The 12,448-nt window shown below is 35.9% G+C and overlaps 2 protein-coding genes across 4 annotated transcripts; both read right to left on the bottom strand.

The window, feature by feature from the left end:
• Positions 1-1,082: 1,082 nt before the first annotated feature.
• Positions 1,083-5,012, bottom strand: LOC117213487 (threonylcarbamoyladenosine tRNA methylthiotransferase). Its single transcript, XM_033458865.1, has 2 exons — positions 3,912-5,012; positions 1,083-2,883 (listed from the first exon to the last, which is right to left on the bottom strand). Exons 1-2 carry the CDS (start codon positions 4,307-4,309, stop codon positions 1,659-1,661), a joined length of 1,623 nt encoding a protein of 540 aa, XP_033314756.1. The 5' UTR covers positions 4,310-5,012; the 3' UTR covers positions 1,083-1,658.
• Positions 5,013-5,142: 130 nt separating this feature from the next.
• Positions 5,143-11,021, bottom strand: LOC117213486 (glucose dehydrogenase [FAD, quinone]-like). Of its 3 annotated transcripts, none has more exons than XM_033458863.1 (3): positions 10,932-11,021; positions 8,457-8,627; positions 5,143-7,809 (listed from the first exon to the last, which is right to left on the bottom strand). In XM_033458863.1, exon 3 carries the CDS (start codon positions 7,805-7,807, stop codon positions 6,308-6,310), a length of 1,500 nt encoding a protein of 499 aa, XP_033314754.1. In that variant the 5' UTR covers positions 7,808-7,809; positions 8,457-8,627; positions 10,932-11,021; the 3' UTR covers positions 5,143-6,307. The 3 variants fall into 3 exon arrangements, with proteins under 3 accessions (XP_033314754.1, XP_033314752.1, XP_033314753.1); XM_033458861.1 differs by lacking the exon at positions 10,932-11,021 and adding an exon at positions 9,235-9,447; XM_033458862.1 differs by lacking the exons at positions 8,457-8,627; positions 10,932-11,021 and adding an exon at positions 8,245-8,332.
• Positions 11,022-12,448: the final 1,427 nt, after the last annotated feature.

Below are 12,448 nucleotides of genomic sequence, written 5' to 3' on the forward strand. Positions count from 1 at the left end.
CTCAGGGCCGGTTCCTGTATTTTGTCAATTCAAATATAGTCAATTAATTATAAACCAGAGTTCTTACTTTTTTAACTGTTAAGCATTTTATTTCAGGAAACGCTTCAAATACTACAGTTTCACCTCCTTTTTCTTGATTTTTCTCCAACACACCCTTTACAAAGTAGAATTCAACAGCAAAGCCATTCTTAATTCGTTGGAAATTCAGACTCGACTGTTTTTATCTTAAATATAACATCGACTGCAAAGTATCGCAAGTGTTCTCGTAAACACGATTTCTTGATAAATACACGTTACCTGTCGAGCGAGAATTTAACCCTTTCGCTACAATGCAATCGAATTTCGGTACACCTCTGCTGTGCACTTGAGCCACAACTTACTGTTGCTATTTCACAATGCAAAGATGAAAATTAGACAAATTTTATTGTAAAATTTATACGAAATAAGTTTAATTAAGTGCAGTATTTATATAAAATATCGCTATACTAAAAATAAATTCTATCAAACTTTATAACGTAAATCTATTTTACTGCGAAAATAAGAATTGATAACTGATAGTTTATTAGAAAAATCAATTTATTAAATACACACAGATTGTATAAAATTTATAGTATAATTATATTTTGCTGCAAGGATAAAGATCAACGTTGCATTTGATAATAACACGATATTCCTATTCCTTTATTTTTATTCACATTATTATTATTATTATTATACTGTTATTAATTCATCATTTAATAATATTATTTATTTATTTTATCAGTGATCGTATGAAATCGAATGAATATATCAAATGCTTGTATTATTCGTGACAAAAATATGTACATTCATCTATAATGAATATATTTTTATATTGTAAATTGCAAATATATATGAATCTTATATATGAATTTTATAACTAATAAAAAGAATAAATTACGAGAATATACACATATATACATGCATATGTGCATATGTACTTTATGTAGATAAATTGTTGTTGAAAATATCTCTTGAATATCTTTGAATCGATGCATTATTTTGTGGGTGCTGGATATACATGTGTACGTATTCACGAGAAGGTTAAGAAAAATGACTCGGGGCTTCGTTACCTTGATTTATTGGATTCGAACTGTGTTGAATCATCATGTACATAGGAAAATGTAGAAAATCTACAATAAAATGCACGGTACACCGGACAGCTCTTGATCAATTTGCAAATAGTAACGTAGTAATACATGAATGTTACTATGCCGTACAAATTAATGGGGAAACTAATGACTAGAAACAGTATTTATGCATTAGCTTCTTATGAAGTCAACAGATTACAAATTTTAATTGTTCATTTTAAAAAGTTTGTTAATGTAAAGATTTGTGTTAGTGTATTTTCTAAAACTTAAATAGACTTGTCGATACAACCAACAATTTTAGATGCGGACTGATTCACGTCGCATCGCGTAGTTTCGGAAAATTACCGGTGGATCGGTAGAGATTTGTGGCATTTGACGCAGCCCTACGTAGAATCTAACTAATGAACTAAAAATGGTTCAAGTCAATCAGTCGGTCATCTTCCGGTAGAAATTCTAGTTCCAGTCCGTCCCTGATATTAACGCCTGAATCAATAGTAACAATCTTTCTTATAGATTCCGGATTAAAGAATTTAGAGAACAAGAGACTTGCTAAATCATAAAAAACTTCCATAATAGCCTGAGAATGATTGCTAGAAGAATTGCCAGGGCAACTCCTATTCTATATTTCGATGATTTCATCTCCATTGGTATTCCTGATATAGCTCCTTTTGGTAAACATGGTTTTAACGCCGGGGACGTACCTTCTATTATTGGTTCCCCCTTCATAGAATATTTTGTCGTTTCTACGATCTTTACTCTAACTATTTTTCCTAAATATTCTTCCTTTAACGGTAGGAGAACCTGTTCATAAGATTTATTATGTCCGACGTAGTGCTTTCTATCATGGGATATTTCTGTCACTAGCACATCTTGGACGAGTCCTATTCTATCAAAATACGGAGAATAAGATTGAAAAAATTCTGATAACCTTTTGGTTCTGTTTTTCACAATTTGCGTAGGTATTTTCGTCATTCGAGCAGCCGGCGTTCCCGGTCTGGGAAAAAACTGATTGACAAACAAACTCGGGAACTTATACTTTTCGCAAAGTTTCATCGTCTCTTCAAAATCCTGTTCTGTTTCTGTTGGGAAACCGCAAATGATATCCGTCGCTATAGTTAACTCAGGAACACGTTCTCGCAGAAAGTTGACAACTCGCTCGAAATCGGCGCGGGTATACTCTCGCTTCATATCGGCTAACACCTGATCGCTTCCAGATTGCACCGGAATGTGAAGAAAACTGTAGACTTTTGGATGGCTCAGAATTTTGCTCATCTCCTCCAGATACTCCAGGATATATGGTGGATTAGTCATTCCAACGCGAACCCTACATCCATCGGGCACCACTTTCACGAGTGCCCACAGTAATTCGGGCAAACTCGTGCCAATATCTCTACCATAAGTTCCTGTGTCTTCAGAGGTTAACCATAACTCGCAGACGCCTTCGTCGAACGCCTGTATCGCACGCTCAACAATTTCATCGGGAGGATAACTTCCCAGTTCACCTCTCGCATGTTTTGTCTTGCAGTAAGTGCATTGATTTAAACACCCAGTATTTATAGCTATGATTTCGATCAGCGGATTCCTACGAATCTTAGGCAATCTTAAAGAGGCGCCGCCGATCTTTTTACCAGCTTCCTTTTTCTGTTGCAGGAACCGAACGGTATTTCCTTTCAGAGTTTCTTCCACTACTTCTACCACACGATCGATTTGTTGCACGCCGATCATGCTTAATCCTTGTAAGAAAGACGACTTCGGTGCACCTTGTGGTACGCATCTGAAACCAATCTTTTTTCACTATTTCCTCTTTTGAGCCTTTAAACTGAATATAAATTTACTTTCTAAACAAAAGTCCCGAAGAACAATACATAAATAAAAAATATACATATATTTTTAAATAATATTCATTGATAATTAATAACATAGTCTGAAAAAATCAACAGTGAATAAAGTTTTATTAGGATTGTTTTTGATTATTTGATTTGAGATCGTATGCTACCTTCTGCTTAGTTTCTGTGTATATTTGAACGAAACAAAGTATAATATTCGGCCAGTAAATTTTGTAGTCAAAATAAATTTTAATCTAGATTAACTGAATTATCTTTAAAGTTTTATATTTGCCCAGCTCTCATGTTACCTCGTTAAAACATATGTCATATTTTATTAACTTTTATTAACCTAACATATAATCTTATATATATGTAAAAATAAATCATATAAAATTAAAATATTAATCTTAATTAATTGCAAGTAATCAACGAATATGGAACTAGGCAATATTTGAATTGTTAGATTTAGCGTATGAAATACCATATGAATTTCTTGTATTTTTGATTACAGAGGACAGTGAATTTGAAGAGAAGAACAAGCTGACGATCCCTTTAATTTACCTGAAATTTTATTACCTGAGCTATATAGATTTACTTCCAAATGTTACATTAATTTTAACATATTTCAACCAATTGAAAAATATTACATGTATACAAGTAAAGAAGTTGTTAAACTCTTTTAAGCTTCTTGCATGTGAAAGGCAACTATGGATAAAATATTTTTAATCTTACCGATACTGATATAAAATAATCTTTGTTTTTTATATTTTCATAGCGATTTGCAAAAGTTCATAAAAGTAGATTAAGCAGTATTAAGTATAAATAACATATTTCAAATTCGCTATATTTCATTATAACTCTAATTCTTTCCCATTTACCTACTGATAATTACCCTTGTAATAAGTAGTGAAAATAAATAAATTTTGCAATATGGTAAAAAGAACTACGTTCATTAGGTACAAAGAAGTTTCCATACCCGGCAACTACAACATGTTTTCCCATCTTTCTTCCAGCTTCGATTTCATTCCTGAAATGATCCTCTGCTGGATTTTTTACTGTACAAGAGTTTAAGAGCCACAGATCTGCTTCATATTTATTTTCCGTTAATTTGTAACCATAAGCAGCAAGTTGACCTGCCATATATTCACTGTCAGAATTATTATGAGTACAACCCCATGTCTTTGTATAAATTGTCTGTGTCCCTGGCACAATACTATCGAAAATAGGAGGTTCTGGTACATCTTCAGTTACTTGTTTACGTTTAGAACGAACAGTAACATTTTTCCTTGCACTATATCGTTCCTTTGGTGTAATATCTTGCGATGATATTAAATCTTCTATATCTTCAATGATATCTTGACACGGAGCTAACATTTTTTTACAGAAATCGAGTCATTCAAGGCATTTATAGATTATTCTGACACGTTAATAATTTGACATCTAGATTAGTTTGTTCGAATGTCATTCATTGTCCCAATAATATGATAAAATAAATAATAAAACAACTCATAGAACAAACAAGGAATACATTTCATAAAAATCTACTAACTATTATACATATAGGTTATATTTTACAATTTTATGTCAACACGTGAGAATGTTGGAAGTTTTCTTAATGACATCTAACGATGTACTTTTGTATTACTCTCAGCGTTACCGATTGATACAGCATGGAATAAGATTACACCGCTTATAATGATTGGAATTGAAACTAAATAGTAACATAAAATTACAAATAGAGTATAAAAGAGAATATCGTATAATCGTAAACGAAACTGTGTACGCACAGTAGCAGATCAATCTTTACGGTAACCCAAATTATTCGATAAATAAACGTTTCTATAAAAAAATATTACAAGCGAGTTGAGGTTAGTCACGTTAGACGTTTACAGCACGTTCTGTAGACTTGGAAATGCCGAGTTCGCGTAGTTTCGTTTCGACAGTCGCCCACATCATCCATGATTGTGCAAAGTATACTCGAATATACTAGGCAACGCAGTCGCAAAACGTGGGGACCTAATTTATGGCAGCCTCAATTGTTGACGCTTTCTCTTCCCTTCCCACAGTCGAGGCTGAAGAAGCCCAGAAGACAGAGATGTTCCAGACGTTCGAACTTCACATTTTCTTACATTTCCTTTATTTTTTACTCACGAAAATTTAAGCTTCTTAAATAATTATATAATTATTATTACATAATTGAATACGTATTTAATGCAAGAAGTTGCCTTTATTCTTTGAAAATTACAAATACACTTTGCGTCTGTGACAGCCTATGGGTCAGTATTGATCGCTCAAAACCAACTCAAATCTATCTCTTACCTTCTGTTTGTAGTATGTATAAACGAGAATTGGACGAGCTTAAATTGCCCCGTGCACAACTGCATATGCAAAGCTGTAAGAAAATATTGCGTTTGGCCTTGGCTTAGCTTTCTCAACCCCGCCATCGCGAAGCGGCTGGCAATGCTTGCGTAACATAGGAACAAATTAATTATACAAATAATAGGCGGAAGAATAATCGATATTATTCGACGAAATAGAAGAACCGTTACTGCTTCACGCAAGCAGATTGATAACGTTAACTCGAAACCTAACCCCAATACATTGATGATATTCATTTTTAATCGCGATAGAATAGATATTTCTTACAGCTTCGCATATGTAGTTGTGCACGAATCTTTACTCAAGCTCGGTGAATTCTCGTTTATACATGTTATATAGATAGAAAGATAAGAACTAGGTTTCGGTTGGATCATTGCTATTATATCTGTCCGCTGAAAGGCAGTCGGTAACCAATATTAACGCGTACGCTGTTGCGGACGCACAATGATGGGCAGAATTCATTGTTGTGGTATCGATAACGTTTTGCAGATATCTTGGAAACTATGGAAATTCATATGTCTTTGTTTGTTCGAATATCCGCGTTTATCTATTCCAGTTGATCAATTCCAGTTCAAAGAGCACCGAGAGAAGTCGCGAAAGAGTAAATCGAAACCATTTCGTTCAATCTTTCCTGTTTATCGGTATCTCTGTTCTATGTGTTACGTCACGTGCATTATCCTGATTGATTTTATTTGTAAAAGCCGTGCGTACCGTGCCAAGCCTTAAGACAATAGTTACATTACGATCCTATGTATCCTCTTGCTGGAGGTCGCAATACCGAATCGGTCGAAAAAATGCGTCTTGTAAACTAGCTCCCTTGTTAACATTTACATTACTCGATGTTCATTTAATAAAACATGACTACATATTCTGGCTCGTACTCCACTCGTACGTAAAACGCAATGAAAATTTATTTTGAGTTTGAAATTATAAGTTTCTATTATATAATATAGTACTAGCATTCGCTTTGAATTAATTTACAAAAACAGCCATTCATTTTGACGTCCGTTCCCCCAACCATTCCGCTTTCACCATATCGGAACCCTTCTCTGCGATCATGATAATCGGCGCATTGGTATTACCGCTAACTATATTTGGCATAATTGAGCCGTCTATGACTCGAAGTCCAGTAACTCCGTAAACTCGAAGCCGAGGATCTACCACAGCTTTTGGATCCGAACTAGGCCCCATCTTGCAAGTACCCACGGGATGATATAGAGTCATCGAATAGAATCTGATCATGCACTCCCAGTATGGATCGCTATACATCGGAATATGCTTGCAACCAGGAAATGGTTTTGGATTCGTTTCGCTGCCGTAACGTCTAAACGAAGCAGTTTTACTCATCTCGAACACAAACTTAACTCCTTCGATCAGTGTCGCCATATCTTCCGGTTCTTCAAAATGATTCGCATAAATCAATGGATGATCGAAAGGATCGTTGCTCCGAAGTTTGATAACTCCTTTGCTTTTCGGTCTTAAAAGCGTAGGAAGGACGCCCCACACGTCCTTATCGTTAAGCTCCCCGTATACGGCGTCATAGAATTCTTTGGTCAGTCCATGAACCTTTCTAATATGCCTACCGTTGTCGGAGTTTGTCCCCCCTGCCGAAAAATGCAGTTGTATGTCTGGAAAATCGTCGGAAGTATTCGCATATTTGGTATTAACGAAAGCTAGTCCTTCGATACCGCCTAAACCGGTCAAAGGACCGTCTCCGTATAATACGTATTCTAGGACATTGCGAATATCATACATCCTGCTCTCTATCAGTGAAATTTCTTCATTCACCAAGAACGTAATGCCCCCCGCAACTATATGATCTTGAAGATTATGACCCACTTTTAAATCCTGAATCACTGGTATGCCGTGTTCTGATAGGTGTTCTTTAGGTCCTATTCCCGACAACATCAGCAACTGAGGGCTATTGATAGCTCCTCCGGAAACGATCACTTCCTTGTCGGCACGAATCCGTAACGTTTGCCCGTCTCTAACAAACTCTACGCCGTAAACCCTCTTCGACGACGGCTCTATTAAAATTTTGGTAACATGCGCTTCCATAGCGACGTGTAAATTCTTGCGATTCCTTGCCGGCCGCAGGAAGGCCTTCGCTGTGGAGCACCGGCTTCCATGTCTAATGGTCCCCTGAGGAATCATAAAGCCAGTGTGTCGTTCTCCGTTAATGTCTCTATTCTCATAACCCATTTCTTGGCCAGCTCGAATGAACGCATCGGCCAGGGGAGTGTGCCATGGTGATTCTTGGACGGTTAAATAACCCCCGGTCGAATGATACGGTGTCTCAGTGTAGAAGTGATTTTGATTGTCTTCCGATTTCTTGAAATAACCGAGGACATTCTCGTAGGACCATCCCGGATTGCCCAATTGTTCCCAAATGTCGTAATCTTTTCTATTACCACGGACATAGAGCATGTAGTTTATCGCGCTGCTGCCCCCGATCACTTTGCCACGTGGCCAGAAGCAACGACCCTCCTTCATCGCTGTGGGCATAATTTAAGGCACGGTAAAGTGAAACGAAGTATTCGTAACTCAATACTGATGTTGGTTGGTTATTGATTCGTGTTTATATTCTTTTGGGTTCGACTTCATAGATTCATTTCTCGACTTTGACCATTCGATCAACATTAGACCTACTTAATTGTACCTAAACGTTCTATACACGTATATACTCGTAAATCGATATAATTCGAACGATATCAATGAAGATAAATAGATCCATATATTCATATATCTATCTATTTAGATAAAAACCAGTATTAATTTTGTCAAAAATACCTGCATGTTTTTAGTAGTTGTGAAAAAGAAAAACTCAGATCCGTTATCTTGACGCGTTTGTTAGTCCCAGTGTTAATATTCGTTAGGATTGAAAGGTGATGATGTGCCAGTGTTCTAGAAAGTTCCACTTATTCACTTACTTTATTTATTCGCGTTGCCATAGATTGCATTTTATGATCCTTTGCAAGCGTGACATGCTTTCTTGCATGCTCCTCCACCTTTAATTTACTTTTCCCAACGTAAAAAATAGTGCGTTAGATATGGATGATTATGAATGGGGATGCAGCATTGTTTTTCTAATTAAATACTTGTCATTATCATAACGAGGTATTGCCTATTAGATATTATTTACCCCGACAGAAATTTTCATTGGTCTCCACTTTGTATTTCCAATCGATTTCGGCGAGCTGCAGATTGGCGGCAAGAATAGGAACATCATATAGAGCATTTCCATCGCCACCTGCTTCCAGGAGGAGTACGTTCCAATCTTCTACCTCAGATAAGCGACTCGCGATCACGGCTCCTGTAATCACGTAAATCGATATGACACTATAGAACGTACGTAAGAAGACTTAATATCCTCAAACATCAAAACATAAACTAAACGTTACAAATGTTTCAATCAAATATTTACAGTTCAACTTTGAAACATCGAGAAAGAGAGAAAATTTGTCGAAATTTCGAAACGGAATTAACGCGATTAACTTAAAAAAATGTTTAGAAAATAAACATCGAATATGCATGAAATAGGAAAGTGCAGAAAAGCTACTTGCCCTCCCAAAAAATTGTTCGAAATGGCGAGTTTTACAACATATCGAAAACCCATCGAAATCGGGCAGTAGATAGCTTTTCCGTAGTTTCACCATGCGAAGGAAGTAAGTTAACATTTCGTCGTTAACACATAGAACAACGTATAACTTTAATATAACATCAATACGGATGGTGTCGTTAAACGTAGTCTGCATTGGTAAAAGATCGAGGTGCGCGATTTGTTAGATTTTTGTGTCAGTTGATCGTATGAGTAACAACGCGCTATTCCGCGTACGCAAACACACAGGTGCGCTTGTCTTTGTCACATTTTTATCAGATTTTATGACGGAACATTGTATCGATATCACGAAAGAACATACCTGCAGAACCACCGCCCACGACTATGAAATCATAAGACGACATTAACGATTTGGTAGGAATATTCGTCGTAGAGTAAGGACCAATCGAATACATGATATATAGTAATATGCTTATCAGCATTGACAACACCGACGCGATCGGTTCTGATTTCATCCCTCCGAAAATAATATGTCTGACATCCATTTTATACATCTCCAATTTCCTTTATCAATCTGTAATATTAAATTTTGTAAGAATCGTTCTCCTGCAGTTAATCGAAATATCGCCCATGCAGCAGTTTGATACAGGGATTGCGTGGTGTTAAAATTTCCAACTTTGAAGGTAAATATCTCCATTTCGACAAAGCTGAGGCTTTTAAAAATCGAATCATGTATGGATAATATACTAGATAACGTGCCCTACAAATTTTACAAAGATTGTAAGAAAATCAATCTACACCTCCTTGACGATTTTCACGCGTATACACGGGTATCACGGTTCTATTTAGCTTATTTCTTCTCCGAAATTATTTCTCCTTTAAATCTGTACTTGACAAAACTATTATCCACCTATATTTGTTTAAAAAGTAAAACTAATTTAATTTCTGCTCACAATGGTTCTAGAAGGAAACGTAATTCCTTCACTTGAATAAAGCCTTGCGTCATAACGAACAATTGAATATCATCTGCATAATTCATAAACATCTGCATTCAACTGTTTAAGCATTCACTATTCGTGAATATAATAATAATTAAACCTTCGATCGATCGTATTACTTTTTTCACGCCAATTTATCTCGAACGATATATCTTTTAAATTATTTATTTATTCTATTTATTTTATTTATTTATCGACACCTCATTTGTCCTTTCGGACGCCTAGGGGCTTTTTATTTTAACGAAAAGCAACAATTGATATCTGACATTGGCGTATCGAAAACAAAGACTATATATTCTGTCTGTATATTGTTAACACTGTTATAAAACGTGAAGGCAAAAGAAGCGTGAAGCTAGACAAATGAAAAAAGTGATTTAGTTCAAACGCTGAGCGAATGAATCAATAGAGCGTGCCACTGTAGTAGCGCATCGTAATATAATATAACATCCGCGAAAGCCACTATAGTGGCGCATCGTACCTAAGAGGTTGAATCTACTTTTCTTTGACAAGTAGTAGCACAATAAATATTTTTTTGGTAATTATTCAGAAAGTGGTACACCTCGACGATTTCGATAATCTCGAAACATGTTGTCAAAGCCAACATTTTGAACAACTTCTTCCGGTACATGTTACTGTCGGTCAGCCATAGTTTCCGAGATACTCGTAAAATAGCTTAATTAAATTTCGGTTATGATTACACATAAACCTGGAGCAGGTGACCACATGTCGTTTATATGGCCTAACCTATACTTGAGACTCAATGACGAAAGAGAGAAGCAGTTTTAATATCGAACAAATAGAAAAGAGGAACGAATGGGTTGTAGCTTGGGGTAGATTAATAACGGCTTACCCGAATAATCACCTTCTTTTGCTTATACAACATGATGGTGGAATAAAAAGTTATTTGGAATAGTAGTGACACGCTCACAAATGGATGATAAAACCACGGGATATCAGTAAACTCGTAACGTACGTGTGAGGATTATTTCTTAGGTAGTAGAAGATCGGAGATGAGTGAAAAATCAATTAGCGAAAATACGGAAATTTAGAAAGTACATACATGGATTAAACACCAAACTTATGAGAGGACACCGATGCTACGGCACAGCAAGGCGACGAATGCTTTCTTAGTGGCGATCGTTTTAACACTGAATTCCGCATACCTAACTATCGTTTATCCAATATCGGATATTGCATAATACATAAAGTACATATGTGTATGTCTTATTTAAGATACGGCGATACGGTTAACGTATATCGATCGTCGGTATATTTCGGATTGCAACGGTCGCAGAAAGATTTGGATTCTTTGCAAAAAATATTGCCCGGTAAGTAGTTGACGATGACTTTCCTTTTCTCTTGCTAACCACCCTGTCAGCAAGACGACGCGACGTTCCCACAAGTAACACATTACATACTTCGTTGTACGCTATTGGTTTAAAATTTTAAAGCCGGCAAAATCTGTAAAATTCATCGGACAAAATCTAAGTTTCCATAATTAATACGTTGGAAATATTTCGTATTAAAATTATTCGGTTAAATATGCGCTAAGGCAACTAAAATAATATACCAACTGCAAATAACTGCAAATAACTGTAAATATCGCTCGTAAGTGTACAAGCTGAGTCAATAAGAACTATTAACTATTGGGTTGGCAACTAAGTGATTGCGGATTTTGTCATTAAGTGGTATTGACAAACTATACGATCACTTAGTTGCCAACCCAATGAAATAACTCGTTACTTGATGGATGTATTAAAAAAATGAATCATGTTGCATTTCAAAAGACCCATCGGATTGGTGAAATTCGATGTCTTGTCTATATTCGATATCTTTTGAGATATCAGCCTAATCATTGAGTATTTTCAAGGTCAACGCACTTTTGGTATATATAAAACTATAGAAAAAGGACTGCAATACTGATTCTGCTGATTTTTGGATATGTTACGGAGAAAAGGTAGTGAGTATAACGCACTTTACGCGAGGCCTGGGACGAAAGTCGCGGTTCAAAAGTTACGAGAGAAAAAAGAATTGAATACGTTATATTACATTTAATTTAATAAGTCCTCTCTCTTATACGATGTTGACCACATTTTCAGCAGTAATTCAGTGTTTACATCTTTCACTTTCGATCTTTATTTTTGCTTGGTCTCTAATATCATATTGTACTTTCAGTGTGATGCCGTTATTCGTTCTTAGTATATCTTCAGACACTTGTGCGAATTTATACGAATTTTCCTCAATTACTAACGATTAATTAACGAGACAAATTCTTTGACTTTCTAATCAAAAAAGGGTAATTCCGATAATAAACAGTAACCATATAAATTGTTTTCGAGGTGGAAATTCTGTGTAGAATTATCTTCCTTTCTTTTAATGCGAGGAACATCTTCGAAAAATACTCCACAGTCCCTGAGAGAAAGAGAGAGAGAGAGAGAGAGAGTGAGAGAGAGAGAGAGAGAGATACTCTATATTGTAGACAATATTACGCAGAATAATGTGTAAATAGTTCAAGTTGATCGCATGAAGAGAGTTTCGCTGATCTACCGAGTACAAAGGTGACCAGTACTTCTGCTC

Source organism: Bombus bifarius, unplaced genomic scaffold (genome assembly GCF_011952205.1).
Source record: "Bombus bifarius isolate JDL3187 unplaced genomic scaffold, Bbif_JDL3187 scf7180000009111, whole genome shotgun sequence".
NCBI classification, from domain to species: domain Eukaryota; kingdom Metazoa; phylum Arthropoda; class Insecta; order Hymenoptera; family Apidae; genus Bombus; species Bombus bifarius.

Bases quoted from the DNA above. Each gene is read 5' to 3' on its own strand.
- LOC117213487 (XM_033458865.1), bottom strand. From the start codon at position 4,309: ATGTTAGCTCCGTGTCAAGATATCATTGAAGATATAGAAGATTTAATA. The intron at 2,884-3,911 runs GTATGGAAACTT...GATTGGTTTCAG, and splicing joins AAACATGTTGTAGTTGCCGG to ATGCGTACCACAAGGTGCAC.
- LOC117213486 (XM_033458861.1), bottom strand. From the start codon at position 9,427: ATGTATAAAATGGATGTCAGACATATTATTTTCGGAGGGATGAAATCA. The intron at 8,628-9,234 runs GTATGTTCTTTC...ACGTGATTACAG, and splicing joins CGTGGGCGGTGGTTCTGCAG to GAGCCGTGATCGCGAGTCGC. The intron at 7,810-8,456 runs GTAAATAATATC...TTATGCCCACAG, and splicing joins CAATGAAAATTTCTGTCGGG to CGATGAAGGAGGGTCGTTGC.